At 36.2% G+C, this 25,217-nt stretch overlaps 1 protein-coding gene across 1 annotated transcript; it reads right to left on the reverse strand.

The window, feature by feature from the left end:
• Positions 1-251: 251 nt before the first annotated feature.
• Positions 252-1,862, reverse strand: LOC145566359 (uncharacterized). The gene is made up of 2 exons (XM_081625803.1): positions 1,797-1,862; positions 252-1,037 (listed from the first exon to the last, which is right to left on the reverse strand). Exons 1-2 carry the CDS (start codon positions 1,860-1,862, stop codon positions 252-254), a joined length of 852 nt encoding a protein of 283 aa, XP_081481929.1.
• Between the last annotated feature and the right edge of the window lie 23,355 nt (positions 1,863-25,217).

The following is a 25,217-nucleotide window of genomic DNA, read 5'->3' on the forward strand; positions in this document are numbered from 1 at the left end:
TTTCTCACTATACAAATAATAACGATATTACGTATAAGACATCTAAGACAGTCACAAGTTATTAACTTAATATAGTCAAAACTAAGCTAATACTCGTAATAAATTAATAGTGAAAAAGGTCAAAACATTTCTTGTATTAATAAACGAAGGACAAATAAAGTACGTACAAACAAGTTTAACTGTCCGCTACCTTACAAAAAAGCAAAATAAGTTATGGTACTACAAGTAGGATTCAAAGTAAAATGGAATAACTAACAATTATTCTTGAGATAATTAAGAGAAATCATCATCTCATGTAGATCCATATCTTTCCTATGTTCACTTGAATCATATAAAACATTTTCCACCACATAATCACTCATCATATGATTATTGTTAATCATCCACTCATTAGGTGCAGCTAGCTGAGGTGCATCTCCATTTAACATGTCACATATCAATCTATCAGAGTAAACATTTGTACTAGTACCTCCGAGTCTTACCATCATATAATCAGGCGCAACCATGACCGGATTCAACTGCACTTGATCAGTCTCGTACACACTCACAGCATCATATGATGGATAACCATCTTGAGAGCAAGATTGGTTATTCATGAACATCAACTTCTCATGATGACTAGGGTTTGACAAAGTAGACTCATTAGACGTGTCTAGAAAAAGGTGTGGGCTTTCTACGACATTGTTCGAGTTGGTTGTGGAAACCGAGCTATGAGAGGTTGAGGGGGTGGTGTTGGTGTTGGTGTTGAGTAAGGTGGGTGTGGTTGTGGTTGTGGTGGTGGTGGTGGCGGAGTTTAGGTATTTGTTTTTAATGTAATCTTGTAAAATAGATGGATGATTTTTAGGCTCGGGTTCAACCTTATTCTTGTTATTGTTCTTTCTCTTTGAATTTTGCCTCCTTTTGGTGGCATTCCAATGGTTTTTGATTGAATTTTCGGTTCTTCCAGGAATTTTCTTAGCTATTTCTGTCCATCGATTACCAAATTGCTCATGAGCCTCTACTAGCATCCTCTCTTCTTCCTCGTCCCATGCATCTTTCTGAAATAATAATCAAAGAATTTACAAAATAAGCGAAATTTTAATAATTATTTTTATTCATCATGTAATGGTCATTGTTGCATCACATTTTATTTAAGAGATGTAGAAAAGTTGAAACTTATTTTCCTTCGTTATTATATGATTTCATAATATTATACTAGTTCTCAATATTTGTAAGAAAATTTATACTTAAAAACATTTGGCTATTTGAACGAATGTAGCATTATCTCTATATTTGAATGCTCACCTTTCCACTTCCTATTAAACTCTTCAATTTTCTGTAAGAAAATCATTTGATGATTAAAAGAAAAAAAAAAAAACAACACACACACATTTTCCCTTGGTTTAATTAACAACATGCCAAAAAGCTAGTCCTATTAAAATTACAATAACAATTGATAATTAAAATCATTTTACATAACAAAATGTGTGCTATGATAAGTACCAAATAGTTTATCACTTAAAATTATGTGTCACAACTAGTGTAAAATCAATTTCAGGGTGAAAATAGAAGAAAGGATTTCCTTGAACAGAAGCTAGAAAAATTTCACTTATGAAGATAATAATACAAATTTTGTTTAAGTTTTTCCAAAAATATTTCGAATGCAAATAAGATTTATTTACTCAAATCATGATATATGTAGATGCGGACTCAGCTCTAAGTTACTCAATTAGAGTAAACATTAAAGTAGTAAAAATACTTTACTAATTAATTTACTTAAATCAAATACTCATCATCAAAAAATATGATTTATATACCTTGATATTATCCCGTAGATGGTTAATCCATTTTTCACGACATTGCTTCCCTGCCCTTCCTACCATCTTCTCTGCGATGAAAGCCCATTTACGTTCACCATGTTTTTCTACCAAGCTCTTGAGTCGACTTCATTTATAAACATAAGAAAAAAAAATACTTACTATCTTTAACATGGAAATATATTAAGACATTACTTCAAAAATAATGATAAAAAATTTCTAGTTAAACCCCTAATTGAGAACGAAGCCTTCATTAGTAAACAAACAAGCATATTAAACGAAAATGAGAAAAAGCAAAATCATTCAAACAAATAAAGAAATTAGAGAAATACAAAACAATTTTGTCTATTTAGCAAAAATATATAAGTAAATAAATCCTATACACACCCTTTTTTTCTTATGCAAACCAAAAATGAAATAAAACAAAACCATTCAAGATCTTTAATAACAGAATTAAAATTGAGAAAACCACATAATATAGGTTTTTTTTATTAAAAAAAATATATTAAATCTAATTGTATATCTCATTTTCCAATAAAATAAAGAACTAAGCATAATAAGGTGGTGTTTATAAAACAAAACTAACCTGTCTTCGTCTGTAGACCATTGCCCTATAGCACAAGCTTTTCTTTTTTTCCCTTTAGATGATCTCCAACCCTCAAACACGAGGGATTGTTCTTCATGTTTAGACGATGATAGTTCTTCTCCATGTCTTACTTCACTATTTTGAGACTCAACTTCTTCAAAAAACAATCCATTTGCACTATTATTATGCATGGTACCAACCCCATAAAAATTATTATTAGGGTTATTACTACTATAATAACCATTACATGATGATGATGATGCAAAATTGCTTAAATAAGCTTGATCTAGGGTTGTTGGTACGACAGTGGTCATGAGCTTGGTGGTGGGAGTGGTTGTTTCCAATTTATTAGTTTGCATAAACCGGGAAGACGTGGTGGTGTAATCGCCGCCTAGCAAAAACCTATCAATGGCCGTTGATGGAATAGAAGGTAAAATGTATGAGTAGAGTGAAGGGTTTGGATTATCTAGTAAATTAATATAAGAGCTACTAATTTCTTCTTCTTCCATGATCATGGTGAAATAAAAAAAAACGTTGTTAGTTAGATTTAGGATGATTTAATATAAAAGGAAGGTTTAAGAAAGAAAGAAAAATGAAGCAATATAATTTAGTTAAAAGGCATGGATTTAGGGTGCAAGATTGAAGGAAGGGGAATTGAAGAAAAATGGGATGAAATGAGATAAGAAAAGCTTATCTTAAGGCTTTTAGTAAGCTTGTTGATTAGAGTCGTTGATCTTATACAGAACAATTATAAAATACTTGATTTGTAACTCCTCATCTTCCTTGTAAGAACAATTTTAAAAAAAAAATTAAAAATGAAAATAAATGGGGAGGTAATTAATTGATAATTTTAATTACCATAAATTTTGATGTCATTAAGGCATACAAGAAAACAAAATTGAAGAAATTAATGGGGAGGTAAAATCAGTGTGCTACGAAGTTGGTCAATAATTGTCGTTGATCAAGTTAATGTTAAGTTTGTACTCCCTTCTATATATTATTCATAATCCTAAAAATTATAATTGTGTTATGTATCTCTATGTTGTAAACCAACTCTTCAGTGGTTTAGTATCTATCTAAATATCTAAAATGATTTTACCTTTTCGGGTATTTCTTCAGTATATTTGTATATTTTCTATTTATTATAATAATAATATCTGGCCTTAAAATTAACCAAAGGTTATAGTCGGTACAAATAACAATTATTTTGGAACAGTTGGAGTGCTCAAAATAGTTTTCTGGTCACGTCGAATATGACTAATTAAAACTTTGGTTGGCTTATACAATTAATTATGTCTTAAATTTACATATTATGGAGTAATACAATATGAATCAAATGCTTTTCTACAATTTTCTTCGAATTTGTCTGACTCATGGCCGCATGCCTCTACTTACAATAATTCTTTACAAACAAAAAAAAAAGTTATACATATATATATATATATATATATATATATATATATATATATATATATATATATATATATATATATATATATATATATATATATATATATATATATATATATATATATATGCTTTGAGATCATACGTTCAACCCTAAAAAGAATCGTATTAATACTCCCTCTATTTTTATTTGTTCTACTCACTTACATTTTGTACGGATTCTAAACGTAAGTGTTTGATCATCAATCATATATACCTTTTATTACATATTAATTTAAATTAATTATAAAAAGTTCATACTCATTATTTGGATACTATCTATACACATTGAAATGATTCTATGATTCTAATAAGACTTTCACTACAAGAAAAATGTCTTTTCGTAGCGATTATTTCGTAGCGATTGTATATTCGCTACAATATGCAAGCATGTTTGTGAAATAATTAAGGAACTCGTATCATTTTACAATCGCCATGGTTTTCCCATATAAAATCGATACGAAAAACATAATAATACATATCCACACTATTTTTACACATTTATATAATTTTGAGAAATCGTATCATTTACAATCGCCACTAAATCCCAAAAATCGATACGAAAAGCCTTTTCAACACTAGATATATAAATATTGTTTGAAATAGAATACATAAAATATGTCATAGCTTATTGGTGAAACATTTACTATAAGAGTTTGAGGTTGCATGAATCTTATAAAGATCATATGCATGCTTTTTTTTTTTTTTTTTTTTGAAGAAAATGAGTTCAACATTTATAGCGATTGTAATCGCTACAATAATCACCACGATTGGACGTAGTTTTTCGTATCGATTATTGAGGCCAACCCCAGCGATATTGAAAACCACTACTAAAGGCTAAGGCAACGAGGGATATTGTATCGAATGACCATTCGTTGGGAAAGCTTTTTGTTGCAATTACAATCGATACTAAAGGTTAAAATAATCGCTACGAAAAGGTTATTTTCTTGTAGTGTTTTTTTTTCTTTTTTTTTTTGGTAATATAAGTAGTAATAGATGGTCAATTTTCTTTTTTTGTTTTACCGACCTAATGAATAGTGGATGAATGGAAAAAAAAACAGAGGTAGTATTTTACAATGATAATTTTACAACCCAAACAATCACACTCTAGGGCAATAATTGGTTTTAATAAATCCCAACTTTGCTCGATTTTCTTTAAATAATATCAACTTTGAATTACTCAGGATTAATCTGAACTTTAGTGGTGTTTACTTTCTTCAATCCCTATACGATTATCGGTTGAAAGGGTTAATTTTTTTTTCATAAATAGCACGTGTCGATACCTAATTAGCCAAAAGTATTTTTTTAAAAATAAAAAAACATAAAAAAAATTATTAAAAAACACAGCCCCACCCCTTCCCTTCACCGTCCCATTGGAACCCCAAAACCCCATGAAACTCCTCCTCCAGTCCTCCGAAAAGCCCACGAAACCCCTCTATAAGCCCGTGAAACGAACCCCTCCCCCACCCTTGAAACACCTGACAATAAAAGTAATCACAGAGTTTCCTTTTACGTGAGAGGGAAAATTACGTGAGAGAAAGTATTGATGTGTGTGCAACTGTGCAAGCGAAATTAATCACAGAGCTTCCTTTTATATGAGAGAAGTAAATTGACTGATTGAGAAGTAAGAGAAAATGAAACATTGAAATAAAGTTAAAGGCTTTTCTTTTTTTTTTTTTGGAAAAATTGAATCTAATAATCCCACCTTTGCTCTGTCTGCTCAAAACAAGCCCTACTTTTCGAAATCTGGGAACAGGCCAACCTTTGCCATGTATTTTCTTAAAACAAGCCCAATTACAGGCAACCTGGTAAAAAGGTAATCTAATTTTTTTTTTCTTTCATGTTTCATTTCTCCCAACCTTCTCTCTTCGATACTCCATTAATGTAAGGTCGAGGAAAAAAAAAAAGCTTCTTTATGAACTGAAATTGGGCATTGATTCTCCCTTAATTTGAAGAAAGTTGCAAGCTTTTGGACATGATTGCGAATTAGGGAGTGCAATTTGTTGTTGTAGTTGTGTTTGAGGTAAGTCGCGTTTAACCCTAGCTTTTTCCCCAATTTATTTCGTTGTTGATTGTTGAATTGGTGTTAGTGGAATGCTGAATTGCATGATTACCCTAATGAATTGCGTGATTGTTGAACTTCCTTATTTTGAACTGCATGATTGTTGAATTTCCCTTCTTTTTTTAAAAAAACGTTTCAGATTGTTATGGATAGTGTGACTTTGAAATTTAAACATGGAGGTAAGTTTAAGAAACAAAAAGGTGTTTGGGTGTATATGGGAGGGAAGTGTAAGACATTTGCAGTTGATCCAGATGAACTTTGTTGGTTTTACTTAAAAGAACTAGTTGCTAAGTGTGGTGATTACAGTGATGAGTATAAGGTTTATTATTTGATGTCTGGCTTTGACTTTGTTGCTGGTTTGAGATTAGTGTATAATGATGCTGAGATTAGAACTTTGGGTGCAATTGTGCTAGACAGTAGATGTGTGGAATTGTATGTAGTGCATGATGGGGTGGAACTTGATTTTAGCCAGGGTCAACCATCCCTAACTGGATCAAATAACCCAATAAAAAGCCCAAATGAGATGAGCCAAACTGAGCCCATGAGACCCAAAAATCTTAAAAAACTGATTCCAAGGAGAGGAACTATGCTGACCCAGGAATCATGTGTAGTACTAGATAAGATGCTTGACCATCCCAAAAACAGTAACAAGACAGTTTCTACATTGGACCCCACATCTTTAGCACTTTCCACTATAAAACAAACCCACCCACCTTGTACTTCCACTGATAATTTCCCATTACTTTCCAACCATCCCACATCTGGAATCTATACTCAAACAGAAACCCCAAACACAAATGATTCCCATCAAACACATCTTAGATCTGAAGTTCCAGATGATTATGAATGGGAAGATAATAGGCCAAATAGTCCCCTGTCCCTAGATTTGTTGCTGCATGATGCAGTATATAGTGATGAGGAATTGTCAGATCCAGATTATGTAAATGAATTGGATGAGGAGGATGGTGGTCATGATGGTGATGATTAGCTAGGGGACTATGAAGTGTATGATATTAACTTTGGTACTGAGGTGGTAGATGCTGAAAATACAGACTTTGGTGAATTGCAAGAGGATGTTGTATTGGATGAAGTGGATACAAGTGATGATGAACAGAGGGTAGCTAGGGATAGAGTCAAGGGTTTTAATTGTAGTGTTATTGAATTAGCTCATAAGTTACAAGCTGAGGCTGCTGAGGGGAAGCTTTGTGCACAAAGGGAGCAGGGGACTGTGATAACCACAATAAGAGAGCAGGAGGGGGAGGTATTTTCAGAATATGAAGACTCTGAGGAAGAAATTCATACCCCTGACCCAAGTGATGAAGATGTTAGTGTAGAAGAAAAAAGACAGAGAAGAAGTCTTCTAGTTGCAAAGGACACAGACTTCTCACAGTTTAAGTGGCAGGTAGGTCAGAGGTTTGGATCTAGGGCTGATTTCAAGGAAGCTGTAGCTAAATTTGCTATATTTCAAGGTAGGAATTTGTCTGTGGTAGCTGCAAATAAGAAAAGGCAACAGAGAATTGGTGTTAAGTGTAGGGAGGGCTGCCCATTTTGGTTGTATGCTTCTTGGGATTCCAGGAGAGCAGCGTTTGTGGTGAAGACTTTGATGGCTGACCATACATGCACCAGAAACATGGATAAGAATATCCAATTGAAATCAACTTGATTAGCAGAGCAACTGTTGGATGTGTTTAAAGCAAGGCCTCATTGGCCTGCAAAAGAGATTATAGAGACAGTGAGAAGAGCCTACAGAGTGATAGTGAAGAAGGACTTTGCATACAAGGTGAAGTATTATACACACAGGAAGCTTCATGGGTCAATGAGAGATCACTATGGGAAAGTGGGGAGTTATCTTGAAGCTCTGAAAAAGGCAAGTCCACTTACACAGTTGGATTTAGTGACTTTGAAGACCGGGGGTAACAACATACAAGAGTTCCAGAGATTGTATGTTTGTTTTGAAGGTGTACAAAAGGGTTGGAAGGAAGGCTGCAGGAATATAATTTGTATTGATGCCTGTTTTTTGAAGACTTTCCTAGGAGGACAGTTAATGTCTGCAGTGGGAAGGGATGGTAATGATCAAATGTATCCTATTGCATGGACTGTGGTGGAAGGTGAAAATAGCCTGTCATGGGAGTGGTTCCTGACCAACTTGCAGAGAAGCTTGGACCTAGGTGATGGCTCTGGCATTGTTGTTGTTTCTGATGAACACCAGGTATCTTCTTACCTTGACTGTTGTTTAGATGTTCATTGTATGTTTGTTTTGTAATGCTTCTCTTATTTGTGACTTGTTTTTATTTTCAGTCAATACTTAGAAGTGTTTCAGTAGTTCTTCCTAGAGCTGAACATAGACATTGTGCTAGGCACACATTTGCACATTGGCACAAGAATTTTAGGGGAGATGATATGAAACTCATGTTTTGGTCTTGTGCTAAGTCATATAGTGAGGCTGACTATAATGAGAACCTGGAAATATTAAGAAAGGCAGATCCTAAGGCAGCTGATGCCTTTACATCTTACAATCCAAAGGTATTTTGTAGGGCCTTCCTAAAAACTGAGGTTAAGGCAGATGTGATACCTAGTAATATGGCAGAGACCTTTAATGGATATATAATCCATGCTAGGGCAAAACATTTGCTATACATGCTTGAGGATATAAGGGCTTCTCTTATGAAGAGACTTGTGACAAAAAAAGAAGAAATGTTGAAATGGACAACATCACTCTACCCTAGGATACAAAAGAAGTTAGAAAAGGAGAAAGAAGAGGCATCAAAGTGTGATGTTCTCCCATCAACCTCTATTTTGTTCCAAGTTAGCTACCACTTGGACAGTCTTACTGTCAATTTGGATCAAAGGACATGCACATGAAGAAAATGGGATTTGACTGGGATCCCTTGTAGACATGTTGTTGCTGCCATTTTCTACTTACACAAAAATGCAGAGGATTATGTTGATTCATGTTACCATAAAGATGTGTATCTCAAAGCTTATGAGAACTCAATCCCACCCCTTGATGGTGAGAGGCACTGGCCTAGAATCCCATTTGAGATGGATCCCCCCCCCCCCAATTAAAATAGGCCCTGGTAGGCCAAGAAAAAGCAAAAGAAAAGATCCATTTGAAGATCCTAAAAAACCAGGAAAATTGACAAAGCATGGGATGGAAATGACTTGTAGTGGTTGCAAACAAAAGGGCCACAACAAAAGAGGATGTCCTACCAAAGAAACCCCCATACCACCTCCAACAAAAAGACCAAGGGGTAGACCTAGATCAACCCCTTCCACAACACAACAACCTGAATTGCAATCAGACTCTAGTCATTATGCAGCTACTGCAGAACCTTCAAGGTTAGGTAGAGGTGGTAGGGTGGTCACCAGGGGAAGAGGTAGCAACATGGGAGGAGTTACCAATAGGGGAGGTGCAAACAGGGGAAGAGGTGCCACAACAAACACAAGGGGTAGAGGTGGCAGGGGGGATAACATGAACATGGGAGCATCAACTTCACCTTCATCAGGCACAGGTTCTAGAGGAACAGGAAGGGGAGCCAGAGGTTCTAGGGGAAGAGGAAGAGGAGGCAGAGGGAGAGCTTACATCCCTCGAGGCTTTGGTGTTCTGATCTCAGATGATGGGGCTACAATGAGCAATGTAAGTGTACCATCAATTGTGTTATTTTTTTTTTAAAAAACTCATGCAACCATGTAACTCCTGCCACTTCTATTTTGCAGCCTCCAGGATCAATTGCCCCTCAAATGCTTAGTGACAGCCCCATTACTTGCTCCTACAATTTCAGTTAGTCATCAACATCAAAGCCTTGATCAGCCAGATGAAATTGCTTTCTAATTAGTTAGTTTGGTGTGAACAATCCTAGGGTTGAATTTTGATAAGACATATGTAAACTTCAACAATGCTAAATGTATTTTGCTAAATGTACTAGTTCATCTTTGTGGTGTATTTTACTTAAAACACATGTTCTGTTTTATCAGTTTAATGTTACTTTCATCACTTATGTCCATTTGTGTTGTCAATTACTTTACCATATTTACCATTATACTTCACCGTCCTAAGTGGCGCCACTTCATTGTGGTAGCAAACCACCTGGTGAGGGAAGGGGGACAGCCTTGAACGTGACCTTGAAGTGGAAGAGCCAGAAGCATGACTTGCCATTGCAGAAGAAACAAAGAGATTGAGAGTGTAAATGGTTTGAGATGAAAAAAAATTCCATGGGGGAGGTGGGTTTTTAAAGAGGATGACAGAGAGTAAGAAGAGTAATGGTGATTAATTACTCTCCACGGTCAACAGTATAAAAGAGGGCAAGGTGACTGGAAGAAGAAAGGAGAAACTCCCTTTAACCGGTCATTTAATGAATTGGGCTTGTTTTAAGAAAATACATGGCAAAGGTTGGCATGTTCCCAGATTTCGAAAAGTTGGGCTTGTTTTGAGCAGACAGAGCAAAGGTGGGATTATTAGATTTAATTTTTCCTTTTTTTTTCTTCTTTTTTTTTTCTTTTTTTAAATTAAATATGTTGTATTTTTGATAAAGGTTGTAAACTTTCTAAAATTTGGTGGGTTGGCCAGCTATTTAAAATTTAAGACCTTTCCCCAACTTTTGGGGGTTTTAAATCAGGTTTAAAAGCTTGACGTGTGAAGCACCCACATTTGATTAAACTTTGATTAAAGTCATTAATATCACTTGGGATCATGAGAGTGAGTGATAGTTCAAGTGGTTAGATTTTTCCTCTCATTTCCAAGAAATCTTGTGATTGATTCTCATCACCTGCCTTTGTGACTTTTTACAAAAAAAGTATATAAACCGACTTAGCTTTCTTCTTTAGTCCTTTTTGGCTTTAGGTTTTTTTTTTTTGATAAATTTTAGTTAACTTATGAATACGTTTTAAAATCTGGTTTGACCTATACTAAATTCCTAGATCCGTCATTGATTGCAACATTTTTAAAAAAAAAAAAAAAAGTGTTATAAGACATGTGTTTGAAGAACGTGAAAAGTTAAAAGGAGAAAAAAAAATTCCACCATTGGTTACAACTAAAAAAAAAGAGGGGGGGGGGGATGTTCGTTTTAAGACATGTTTTAACGTACAAAGTTAAAATAAGGAGCCAAAAAAAAAAAGAAAAAAGACGTAGAGAGTATAATCTTTATACTCCCTCCATGTTTTTTTTGTAAGTGTTATAATTATACCAAATGCGAGCGTGTTTTTTTAAGTGTTACATTTCTTTTTTGGTAAAAAATTAATACATTTTAATATTATATCTTTTTGTTATCATGGTCTCATCTAAACTCTCTAATACTTTTTTTTATTTTTTTCCTCTCACATTCATTATTTTTAATTAAACTATTTACCTTATATTTTTTTTTTATAATTTTTTAATACTACAATTAGGTCACTTACCTTTAATTTTATTTAAGTAAATTAAATTATTTAAAACCATGTGCCAGCAACCTCCCTAATCCTCCGTGGCCGTCCGACCTTCCCAACCCCTAAACCATCTGCCATTTGTGCAGTGGTGCTTGGTTGTAACTGCAAGTTGCATGACTTGGTTGGAGCTGCGGGCTACTATGGTGGTTAGGATTTGTGCAGCGGTGCTTGGTTGGAGCTGCAGGCTGCTATGGTGGTCGAATTTGTGCAACGATGCTTGGTTGGAGCTGTGGGCTGCTATGGTGGTCGGATTTGTGCGTGGGTGGTGGTTGGAGCTGCGAGTTGTAGGCTTGCTTGCGGTGCTATTGGGGTAATTGCTGAAGGTTGGTGATTGGTGGTGCGGCTAGGTGATTGTGGTATTGATTGGTGGTGGATGTTTGGGGTTCGTGAGAAAAGAGGTGGTGGTCTACTTTTGATGGTTTTCTAGCGAGGAAGGAGGGAAGGGAGGGAGTGGTTTAGGTGGTGGGGTGGGGCGTGGCTGATGGTTTTGGGGGTTAGGAGGGGTCAGCGGCCATTTTTGGTGGTTAGGGAAGGCGGCCGACCGTGTTCTAGTGGGCTGGGGGTTTTGCCTTGGGTTTCACAGTGAAGGGGTGGTGGCGGTTAGGTTTTTGTTTTTGTTTTTTATTTTATTAATATATATATAGGGGAGGGATCTGGTAAGAACCCCACCTTATATAAGATTCCTTTCTTATGTAAGAACCCTAATTATGTTCTAAACTTTTTTCTATGTTCTAAATTTTTTTCAACTTATGTTCTAAAGTTTTTCCTATATTCGAAAAATTTTCTTACTTATGTTCCAAAATTTTTCCAATGTTCTAAATTGTTTTTTAGATTATGTTTTAAATTTGTTCCTATGTTATAAATTATTTTTTTCAGCTTATGTTCTAAATTTTTTTTTCTATGTTCTAAATTATTTTTTCAGCTTATGTTCTAAAGTTTTTCCTATATTCTAAATTTTTTCTACTTATGTTCCAAATAATTTTTAATGTTCTAAATTGTTTTTAGATTATGTTCTAAATTTGTTCCTATGTTCTAAATTATTTTTTCAGCTTATGTTCTAAATATTTTCTATGTTCTAAATTATTTTTTTCAGATTATGTTATCAATTTTTACCTATGCTACGATTATTTTTTTCAACTTATGTTCTAAATTATTTTTCTTATGTTCTAACTTTTTTGGTTGTTTATGTTCTAAATTTTTGCTATCTTTCAAATTATTTTTCTTATGTTCTAAAATTTTCTTCTTATGTTCTAAACTTTTCTACTTATGTTCTAAATTTTTTTTCTATGTTCTAAATTTTTTTTCTATGTTCTAAATACGAAATTCTCAAAATTACAGAAATGCCATTACTAAAGGATCATTTTAGATGGTTAGATCAAAACTAATAAAGGGCTGAGATTGGTTCTTATATAAGATTGGGTTTTTATATAGAGGAGGGTTCTTACATGAGCCTTCCTCTATATATATATATATATATATATATATATTTATTTATTTATTTTAGACTAATCACTTGCTGACAAGTGTATTCGACTATTGATCACCGGTTACAACAAGTCGTTGACTTAGTGTTGACCGTTGGGACTACAAAAGGCAAACTGATTTTATGGTTGAGATTATTAAATAATGAACCTTAATTGGAATTAATAAAAATAAATCGTCAATAGTTGGCATTAATAAAATTTATTTTTCCTTTGTATTAATGTATGTAATTTTGGTTATGTATAATCGTACAGAGGGTCCAATGAGTGCCTAGAGATTTACCTAGTGGAAAAGATTGCACCTTCCAACCTTGAGATTTGAGGTTCAATCCCTACTAAAAACACTTTGAGAGTGGAGATCCCTTACCATTCCCCCCTCACTCTCAAAGTATCTAACCCACAAATATACCTAGAGGGCCAAAGGTTGAGAGGCGGCTAAACCCGAGTGGAGTGTAGCCAAAAATATGCGCGTTGTCTTGTAGAATCCAGGATTCCTCGACCCATTTGGCCTTCTGACTATTTATAGCAATTGTCGTTATTGTTCTTCAATTCAACACACGGTAAAAAAAAAAAAACTAAGTCTACGTTTACCTCTTGCTCCTCCTCGTTTTCAGATCTCGTCTTCAATCATGGTATTCCATAACCACTCTCTCTCTTTCTTGTTTATAATTTGCAAGATTTCATCCTTTTCTTCTTTTATTTCTTCATTTTCGTTGCTGATTTTATTACTTACTAAGATTTATTATTTGTAGTTTTATTTTGCCCAATTTAGCCTAGATCTAGCTTTTTTTAGGGTTCGATCGTTAAATTTGTGAGTTGAAGAACCTCAGAAATAGGATGCTTGAACTTTGTTTGCAAATTTGATTTACCCATTTGATTTGATGTATTTTTATGCTTTTAATATGTACCTTGGTGTTGATCTTGTAATTAGTTATGAATGCTGTTTCTTTTGTTTAATTTTCAGTTTAGTGACTTCATCAATTATGTGATCAATGCATTGGAATATAGGATGAACTCTTATGATTATCTTCTGAAGAATTTTTTTTCTTTTTTAATAATATATTTCTCGTTTGGAAAAATGAAGCTTGGATCATATACTAATAACCCTGATGTTATTTCACGTTTTGTATATGAATGTTCAAATGTAAAATTGTCACATTGTGGGATTCCAAAGGAATTAAATTACATGACAAACTCTGGATGTTAGAATCCTCATTGGATGAGTATATTTGATAGGTTTCAATGAGCTACCAATTCCTAATTCAAATGCTTCTGTAACGGTTTAATGAAAAAGTCAGTAGCGATGAATATAGAAAGAAAAATTTTGTTTTGAGGAGTGTATGTTTGATTGAATAATTTTCTAGTTGGTAAGGTCTCTAGATGATAATAGCCCCAAAAGAGATTGAGCTCAGAAAAATCTAGATGCAAGATTCAACAATACTTTCATCTGGGAGTTGATGTATCATCCTATTGGTGGGCAAGCCAAGTGGTAGTTCTAATAGATAAGTCTTATATCAGTGAAATTTCAACAAGGTTTGTGTTTGCCTAGCAATCGAGTCAAGGGTTAGCAATGTGTTGTTGTTTTGGTGGATCCAAGTGTGAAACATCTATTAAGATCTGACTGCAAAACCAGCTATTAACCTATTATATTTATACTTCTATAGTGTTCTTATCATTCTTATACTGTACACAGACAACTTCAAGGCGTCTTTCGGAGAGGAAGGTGGAGAAATTTGAAAAGAACATCAAGAAAAGAGGTTTAGTGGCCGAAAGCACAACAAAGAAGGGAAACACATATCCTGTTGGGCCTGTATTACTTGGATTCTTTGTGTTCGTTGTTATCGGATCATGTAAGCACTTTCTTCTACCTTTGAACTGCTTTATGCTACCCTGCAATACAATGTCGCATTTTTCATATATCTCAGCTCCACAAAATCATTACCCCTTTAGTCTCCAGCTAAATCCTACAATTGGTATTACCTTGTTCATATGCTCACAAAGTTGAAATAATCACAAGGACATCTATGCTCAACTAGCAAGGGCAGGAGAAGATATGGTTGCATCCAATTTTACTTATGTGTGCATGTTTCATTTTGACCTTCAATTTGTTGGGAAGTTGGGATAGGAGGGTGTTTGGTTTTCTGAAATTGCTTACTCATTGCTTGCTTACATTTACTTCTTCTTTACTATCCATATGACTAGGTAGGTTTTTTTCAATTAAGGTTAGGAGTCTTAGGACCTTGTGATCTTTGGAATGTGAAGGTTACATTTGCAACCTTTTGTTATTAATCATATTTATACAAGTTTGTCGTTCCTGGCGTATGTTGCTCTTAGTATGTTGAATTTATAGTAGGTCTCATCTTTGTCAATTGCAGTGATAGCGGATATTAGTCTAGTATATGATGGTATCGACAGTTGAGGGATGGATGGAGAGGACTATTTAAAGGTTATAACTGAAAATTTTGCCTTTCTGGTGCTCTGACATTCCTGTCGTTGAAGAAAAATTTAATACTCCGTATTTAGGTCTGAATGGGTTAATGGTTTCTCAAAGCATCTTGACTGTATATAATAGAGTATTTTATCAGGTGTCTGGAATGGTGCTTTTATGCAATCCAATAAAACTCTCCTTGCTTTGCAAAAGTTAGAAGATGAAGGAATCTGCAGTATTTATTTTAGCTTTGAGCTTTCTGTTTAAAAGAAGTTGATCTGTTTCTCCTTTCTTTAGGCATATCTCATCAAAAAGCATGATAGACTATTGCTGAAAACCTTTGAGGTGACAATCTTTTCTCCATCCCAAGCAGACTAAATCCTAGACCTTATGGTTCCATGGTTTCTTGGATATTGGGGGTGAGTAGGGTCAACCTCTTATCTGCTCATCTTGAGGATGACTACAGAATGTCATTAGCTGTAGAGATGCGGTGCCCAACGGCTATTGTTCTCCGTGTCACTTGGTCCTAAACCAGAGTATTGGAGATGATATATGAGTGTGGGTTGACTAAAACTTTAAGATATCTGCATTTATTTGACCCAGAGCCTCTAGGTCACATAGTTGTTTTCTATTTTGTCAAGGGCCTTACCTAGGCACTTTAATTTAGAACTGCTTAATCGTAGAAGGAAAGCATTTCAACTTTAATTAACAATCAAGCTAGCCTGAGTATGTGTGTAGAGCTAATGAAGTCTTCTAAAATCAGGAATATGTTCCATTTTAGCTTGTGTCCCTGCACCTTTGTTTAATTTTAAAACTGTCTTTGTGTCTAGAATTTACAGCGTTATGTATTTGACACTAGATTAACCTGCACCCTGCATGTCTGATTAGGGATTAGCATAGTTTGTGCCTTTGTGGTAGTAGGCTAGAAATAGAGTCCTTGTAATCAAAAGTCATGTACTCATGTAATTAACTGCAACTCACAATTTAATGAATTTATATAGTTGGAAGTACTTGTAACCTTACTAAATACTACCTCCGCTTCTTATTACTCGCAACAAAAGAATATTTTATATCTCACAAATAATACCCCTTTGTTGCGAGTAATAAGAATCGGAGGTATTATAAGCAAGCCAGGGGCCTGGAATTATTATTTGCTGCATTAAGAGCTAATACAGTTTCTTGTCGAGTTTTATTCTGTTTTCCTTTTATTTTATTTTCTTTTGTGTTTGTAATTTTTATATTAATATATTTCAGGCCTTCATTAGTTCATTGCTTAATGTCTATATTGATTTTTGCTTTTGCCTCCTTTTCTATCTCAGCTCTATTCCAGATCATCAGAACAGCCACTAGTGGAGGGATGGCTTAGAGGTATTTTCAACATCTTGCAGCCAGCAATGTAGGTTTACTTGTTCTAGTGTTAGTTGGGATTCCTGTAAATTATAATTGCTGGTGTCACTGAGAGGTTGTGAAGTTCAACTATGCTATATTTTTCCTATATCTTACAGTGGACATGTAATGCTATCTTATATTATGATGAAGTTACTCCCGGCACTTCTTTAGAATGTTAAATATGTACTTGTAGTCGAATGACTTCTTTATAATATCTTGTGCAGAGTTTGTTTTAACTTAATTCTTTCATTTTGGGTTTTATGATCAGTTACTGCAGTATACAGCTATAAGAGACATGAAACCTTAAGAGTACTTGGTTCCTGATGTTAGCTTTCTTTGCGGTTTTCTTTAGATAGAAGTGCACTTTGTAGGCACTCTTGTAAATTCATGAATTCTACATTACCTGTGCCAATTACATCAATCCATGTTGGATCATTATTATAACAAGGCTGGATTACTGACTAATTTAATGGACATTACCGAAACTCGGTTCCATGAGTTAACATTTGACAACTACCAACAACTAAACGTCTATTATCTATGTTAAGCTTCTTTAGTAGGTTTTGGAGATAACCAACGTGATAAATGGGGACAAAATGTTATCGGATCGTAAAACTAGTATGGTTGTGTTCAACTAATACCTCAATACCTCGTATGAATTTAGAGATTTGCCGAATTATAAATAACATGATACCATAGTATTTATCATTTAAATTTTAAAATGAGTGAAATTCAGTTAATAGATTTTTGGTAAAAACAAACAAAATACAGATAAAGTGGGGGAATTAAGGCTGCTACATCATGAAGCTTATGGTGATCACCACATAAACATTCAGTTTTCTTATCACCAATTTGGTCTTGTGTTTTATAACTTAAGAGTTTCATTAAGAAAGCTTGGATACAAAATAAAATGGCCCCATAATTACACTTTAATGATTGTTACTAATCTATACTCAACAATAACGTCAAAACCATGGTTCAAAGCATACGTATTAACAAGCATTATAAGTTCAGTACCTTGATAATCCTCATCTTATTCCTTAATTTAAGACATAAACACCTCTAAAGATTCACCACCATTTATTTGACCATGATAGCAATCTAATAATACCCAGCAAACATCCTAAGTGAGAAGAGAACATGCCCACAAGTTCGAATTCCTGCACAAATGACAATTACCCTGATCATAGGAAGACTGTATCTCCCAGTAAGTCAAAATAAGATGACTTATGCTCGTAACCTCAACTTCATGAAGGAAACACTGGGTAATATGTAACATTTGTAACAATGTCAGGAAGGATGAGAAATGAATCAAATGATGTGATGTGTATGTGAGGTTACTACTACCGCAGGCTGGTTGAACTGGCATGCAGAGAAGGAGAAAGTTGTCTTCTAGGCTAAGGCTTTCTGAAAGAAGTAGGTCGAAGTAGTCCCCATAAGTAAAACTTTCGATTTATTTCTGCTAGAACAAAAGGACATGAGAAATAGAGAAAACATTATTAAATTGGAACGCTGTAATCGTGGAGAACAAAACTGCAAGTAGTAAGGACAAATCTTACTGCAGGAATCCTCTGGCAAATTTTTAGAGGAAAAGACAAACAACTCCACTCCATCAATTTGAGTTCTCAAGAGCTGCTCATGTATGTCTAGGTACTCCAAGAGGGGAGAGTAACATTGTTCATGTCCAACCGTTAATGAATTATCCAATTTAGAATCTCCAATTGAATTGGACATCCTAGGGGTGAAAAAGTATAGTCCGATGTCAAGCTCACTGGGAACGTCTTTCTCAAAGATATCCACCCAAGAGTTTTTTCGAGGCAGCATTTCAAAGGGAAGTGTCTTGGGAAATTGTTTTGACAGCTTGTACACTTTGCTATGAACTTTACATGGAGGATGTGCTTGAATTTCATCAAAGACACTACATGGCAAAAGATCACTCGCGATCTTAAAAGCTCCCCTGCAAAAGTAAACAAATTTGAGCTCAAAACAATGTTTGAAAAGGTTTAAGGCCATACCAAGACAATAAGGGCCCTAGAGCCTCAGTGCAAAGTCAATTAAGACACACGATGCTCCCAAATGACATGCTGTTATACTCAAGAAGCCAAAAGAAAGAAACTTACTCCCATGTGGGTGACATTGCAGGATGGTTTGGTAGATAACTATCAAGAACCATTGTAACACTCAGAGAGTCTCTCGCCTTAGAATCAACTTTATTTGGCTGAGGTTTTGCATAAACATTAACTCCTGTTCAATCATAATAATAATCACGTTGATTTATTGGACACAAATTTAAAAATTTTAAGAATCATATCTTTTAGTGAAAAGGTGTTCGCATGAAAAATCATGTCTTTAAATTTAGTGTAGTATACATAAATGTTGAGGAAAAACATGAAAATTCATTTTCTTCTGGACACAAATACAATAATACTTGCTCTTGAATATTAATTCTATTTCTTTATGTAAACTTTGATCTTGGAACTAGAAAAGACCAGCTTCAGAGGAATCTTACGTATTTTGGCAGTTTAAAAGCATTCAAGTATTCAACTGTGATTAGTTAACCTATTCAATTTGGGAGCTTTGACAAGCTTAGTCATATGATCCCTGTATTGAGCAGGAATACTTGATGCGACTTTATAATAAGCATTTCGTACAACAAATTCTCCGTTTTAGGTAGAAACTAATAACCTGAAAAATGATAAATATTTTATCAGCAGACATACCTGAACTTTCTGTAGGAAAAGACTGGACTGGCTGAGATGTATGCCCGGACTTTATGTCATCTCTATAAAAAATTTCCAAAGACATATACTTAGCAGTTAATGTTTTTATACGAGATTGTTGCACACATCCATCTGTGACAAAGATTGACAGAGCAAGAAGAAAAATATCAGTTAAGCAACAAAAGCTCGCAATTTTTTTTTTATTAGGAAAAGCATTTCTGACTAAGCATCTCGCTCATAACTTATCTTACTTCATCAAAATTAATTTCATCTGACCAATTATGTACCTGAACTAACATCTGGCAAACGCGGGCCTAACTGAGCAGGAGTATGGCCCGATTTTATACTGCCTCTATCCACACTAGGCTTGGGAAATTCAGCAAAAGACACACGCTTAGCAAGCAGACCTTCCACCTTATGTCTAAGTGCAGGTGATAAAGTTTAGGGAAATATGTCAATTGACTTGTATTACTTTGCGGAAGCTTGACAATATATATAGCACTAGGAATACAGAGAACCCTAATTGTACATTGACTAGGCAGCCGACTTAACCAAACTTAGGAAACAAACACTTATTTCCTTAACACATACAACTTGCCTAAATTATATCCACAATACCCCCCCTCAAGTAGGAGCGTAAAGATCACGAACGCCCAACTTGGACAATAGAAAGGAAAAAGCAGGAACCCCAAGGGCCTTAGTGAAAAAATCTGCCAACTGAAATTTAGTACCAACATGTGCCATAGAAATGATACCACGTAGCAACAACTCACGCACGAAGTGACAATCGATGTCAATATGCTTCGAGCGTTCATGAAAGACCGGGTTTGAAGCTATGTGGATTGCAGCCTGACTGTCACAGAATAAACGAGCAGGTTGGCGATGTTGGACCCCAAGGGAAGCAAGCAACACTCGCAGCCATTTAACCTCAGCACACGCATGAGCCATAGCACGGTATTCAGCTTCTGCCGATGAGCGTGAAACCGTTGACTGTTTCTTTGTTTTCCAAGATATTGGAGACCGACCCAAGGTCACAAAATAACCACTAACAGACCGACGAGAAATGGGACAACTTGCCCAATCCGAGTCACAAAAAGCATAGATTTGCAAATCACAATCAGCACGTAGCATTAGACCTTGCCCGGGGTGTCCCTTTAAATACTTCAATACACGAATGGCAGCATCAAAATGATCTTATCTCGGGGCTTGCATAAATTGAGATAAGATATGAACAGCATATGATAAATCTGGCCGAGTAATAGTGAGATAAATCAAGCGACCAACCAAACGTCGATATTGTGCTGGGTCCGAAAACAGTGGGCTAGTAGACAGTGCAAGCTGGTGGTTCTGTGGCAAAGGAGTCTCGACAGGCTTGCACGCAAGAAGACCAGCCTCCTCTAGTATGTCTAATGCATACTTACGTTGGTTGAGAAACATACCTTCCGAAGATCTCGCACACTCGATGCCAAGAAAATACTTCAAGGGACCTAGATCCTTGAGGCGAAAGCAATCATCTAGATAGCGTTTAAAAGCTGAGCACAAGATAGGATTATTCCCTGCAACCAAAATATCATCGACATACACTAAAACCAACAACGTGTCTCCCCCTTTCCGATATGTAAACAGAGTATGATCAGCATGAGATTGTTGAAATCCATACTTTCGGAGGGAAGAAGTAAGCTTATTGAACCAATTACGAGGTGACTGACGCAAACAATAGAGGGATTTGCGTAGTCGACATACATTACCGGGAGAGGCACCGGTAAAACCAAGGGGAAGACGCATATATACCTCCTTATTCAAATCACCATGGAGAAAGGCGTTATTTATATCCAACTGATGAACTTCCCACTTCTTTGCAACGGCAACCGCAAGAAAAGTGCGAACAGTGACCATTTTAGCCACTGGAGCAAAAGTATCCGTATAATCTTCACCCTCTTTTTGGTGGTTGCCGAGGACAACTAACCGTGCCTTATCACGTTCAACTGTACCATCTGACCGAAGCTTAATTTTAAAAACCCATTGACACCCAATTGGCTTCTTTCCTGGTGGTAAATCAGTGATCTCCCATGTATGATTTCTTTCCAGGGCATCAATCTCGGCTCTCATAGCCTTTCGCCAACGTTCATGTTGTGATGCTTCTTTATACGATCTGGGTTCAATGTTAGCATTTAAAGCAGCAACAAATGCATGATGACTAGTATTAAACTTATCATATGTCACATAGTAAGCAATTGGAAACCGCGTACCTGAAGACGACGTTGGCACGGGTGTAGAAATGGGGTGTGTATGTGTTGCCGAGTGACAAATATAATCTGTATGCCAAGAAGGAGGACGACGCTGACGAGTCGTTTGAGTTGGGGCAGCAAGTGAAGGGGCCGAGGCATCAAGAGGTGTAGGAGCCCCTGCCAGCACAGCTTCATCATCACACACACGCACTGTTGGTGCTGGTGATGTGCTGGGCTGTTGTGAAGGCTGACTAGTACTAGCACGCTGACCTGTGCGTGGTCTACGTGTGTAGACAAGAGTAGTAGGAGCAGGAATAGCAGGAGCAGGAATAGGAGTACTCCCCCTCTCATCAGGCACATGTGAGGCAAGGACGGAATCATCAGGAACACCAAAGTCCAAATTTGCAAACTCCTTTGACATATCTTGTGGGGATTCAATTTGTGATTCTGTAGAAAAAGGAAATACATCTTCAATAAATCGAACATCTCTTGAAACAAAAAATTCCCTTGTCTCCAAATCATACACTCGCCATCCTTTTTGCCCAAATGGATACCCCAAAAACACACATTTTCGACCACGCGGAGCAAACTTATCCTTGTTTCGTGGTTTGTTATGAGCATAACATAAACACCCAAATACTCTCAATAACTCCAAATTCGGAGCTTTACCAAACAAAATCTCATACGGGGACTTTCCATCAAGTACCTTAGTCGGAGTTCTATTAATCAAATGAACTGCCGTTTTAACACAATCATTCCAAAATCGAATTGGAAGAGAAGCTTGGAACCTCAAGGCTCTAGCTACTTCCAAAATATTCCTGTGTTTGCGTTCAACTCGTCCGTTCTGTTGTGGGGTACCTACACAAGAAGACTGAAACAAAATTCCCACTTCCTGATAAAACTGTAACAAAGGAGTAGTAGTGAACTCTGTGCCATTATCAGAACGTATGATTTTTACAACTTTATCATACTGAGTTTGAACCATAGCTCGAAAACTACGCAAACAACCCGGAACTTCACTTTTCTCCTTAATCAAATACACCCAAACCGCTCGTGAATGGTCGTCAACAATAATTAAGAAATAATGAGAACCAGAGGAAGATGATTTTGTATAAGGACCCCATAAATCACAATGAATTAAATTAAATAAATCATCAGCTTTATTCTCACTTAAAGGAAAAACCGTGCGAGTTTGTTTAGCACGAAAACATATATCACAAGAGTCTAACTCTTTCTTTATTTTGCTATTTTTACTAGCACTACTAGCATAAGATAGATGTTGGCTTGAAGGGTGACCAAGACGACGATGCAAGAGAAGTGTCGAGTCTGCCGTAGTAGCATGAGATGAAATAGGCTGCTCCAATTCCCGAAAGACATACACCCCATTCTTTAGCTCACCGAGTCCAATCGCCATCTTCGTTAAGCGGTCCTGCACAATACAAAAATGATCGGTAAATGTGACAATACAGTGTGAGTCAAGAATGAGTTGTCCAACAGAAATCAGATTGCAAGTGAGGTGAGGAACATATAAAACGTTCCGAAGTATTAAACCGTTTCCCAATTTCACACTGCCTTGAGAAACAGCCGCTGTTTGCACACCATTGGGAAGACTGACAGGACTATGGGGCAAGTCACAAACATCAAATAAATAGTCCAAAGTCCCTGTCATATGGTGGGATGCGCCACTATCAAGAAGCCAAGTACACCCATTATTCTTACCAAACAGTTTGTTGCTCGATTGAGCACATTCGAGCAGGTTGATTATACGCTGCAACTGATCATTGGAGCTTGTACCAGAATTATTGGGGGCAGAATCTGTGTTACGTTGCTGCCTGTCTGCTGTGCGGCATTGGCCGTGGCTGGTTGAGATGAAGACTGGTTGCCGCGGTCACCTGATGTGCCTCCTCTGCCGCGACCACCCCTGCCACGTCCACCACGACCTCCTCGTGTACCGGGAGGAAATCCAATGCGCTGATAACAGCGTTCATAAACATGGCCAGTGCGACCACAATGAGTACATGTTGGTGGAGATGATTGAGAACCCGCAGGGGATGGAGTAGCATTGGAATTTGCAGCCGAGGTAGGAGCAGATTGCACCGCAAAACTCACAATTTCAGTTTTATCATCACGTTCTCGAACAATATTTCTGTGACGTTCCTCTTGTGATGCTAAAGAGAACGCCTTGTTGATGGTCGGAAAAGGATCCATGCTAAGAATTTGAGTACGTAAACTCTTGTACTGTGCATCATCAAGACCTAAGACAAAATCATGAGTTTTATCTCGTTCAACACGGGCACGGATCTTAGAAGCTGCGGCACAAGTGCAACCACAAGTCAAGTCTTCCTTGCCGTATAGCTCATCCCATAACGCCACAAACTTGTTGTAATAGGACACAACAGACAAGTCCTGTTGACGAAGTAAGTGGTATTCAGATTTCAATTGATTTATGCGAGGACCATTCGAAACACAGTAGCGTTCCTTCAAATCAACCCATAGGTCCTTAGCAATTTTGTGGGACACAATACTCGGTTGGATAGATTCATCAACAGAATTAAATATCCAGGAACAAATAGTAGAATTATTGGCCTTCCATGCTACCAACTCAGCAGCTTGGTCAGCACTAGGTTTAACACAATCACCATTGATAAAACCATATTTATTTTTACCCTCCAAAGCATTCACAATAGCTTTCTCCCATACATCATAATTATCCCCTTTTAGCAGATATTTAGAAAGGGAATTACTAGGACCTTCTGACGGATGTAAATAATAAATAGAGGAAGCATCATGAATCAATTGGACCTTAGACCCCATTGAAAACGAGAATATGGAGAACCAACTAACCAAGTGGTCGAGAATCAAAAAATCTGGGAACTGGTACTGCTACCCTGCGCTGACCCAAAGTGCGCCAAGAAGAGGCTACTGCGGTGGAGAAGCTGCGGAGGAGTAGGGTTTGAATGACAGGAAATTTTTTTTTTTTATGAAGGATCAATTAACCATTGGCTGTGATACCATGATAAAGTTTAGGGAAATATGTCAATCGACTTGTATTACTTTGCGGAAGCTTGACAATATATATAGCACTAGGAATACAGAGAACCCTAATTGTACATTGACTAGGCAGCCGACTTAACCAAACTTAGGAAACAAACACTTATTTCCTTAACACATACAACTTGCCTAAATTATATCCACAATAGCAGGCTCATCTGAAAAAATCTCACAGAAACTGGGTGAGCACTATGAGCAGTATATGCTGCACCAGTCCAGCTAAAAAGCAATGGTACAAGAACATCTAGGTGAAAGAATCTGAACTTAAAAGCAGATGACTTTATATTACAACACCCCATAAAACTCTAATATAACTCTTATCTTATTTGCAACCTAGAAGGTGCACCACCTTAGATGGCAGAATCAACATTTCACAAGAAAGGACTAAACCATATAACCTGCACTCAATATTGCACATACACTAGTCTGCAGAACTCATTCTCTTCCTAATGCTAGCCCAATGTAGAGTTGGTAGGTTGTTTTTGTTTTTTTTGACATTTTCATTCTTCCTCAAAAACAACCTAATCATTTCTGTATTATATTTAATTTTCAAATATTTCAATTCTAGAGATCAAGAGTTCTGATAGTACTCGAGTTTAGCAATGCAAC

Source organism: Chenopodium album, chromosome 11 (genome assembly GCF_948465745.1).
Source record: "Chenopodium album chromosome 11, dcCheAlbu1.1, whole genome shotgun sequence".
Lineage (NCBI taxonomy): Eukaryota > Viridiplantae > Streptophyta > Magnoliopsida > Caryophyllales > Amaranthaceae > Chenopodium > Chenopodium album.

What these genes read in the sequence shown, in the direction of transcription:
- LOC145566359 (XM_081625803.1), bottom strand. Translation starts at nt 1,862, where the DNA reads ATGGTAGGAAGGGCAGGGAAGCAATGTCGTGAAAAATGGATTAACCAT. An exon ending in ATCTACGGGATAATATCAAG is followed by an intron (nt 1,038 to 1,796) that starts GTATATAAATCA and finishes TTATTATTTCAG; the next exon opens with AAAGATGCATGGGACGAGGA.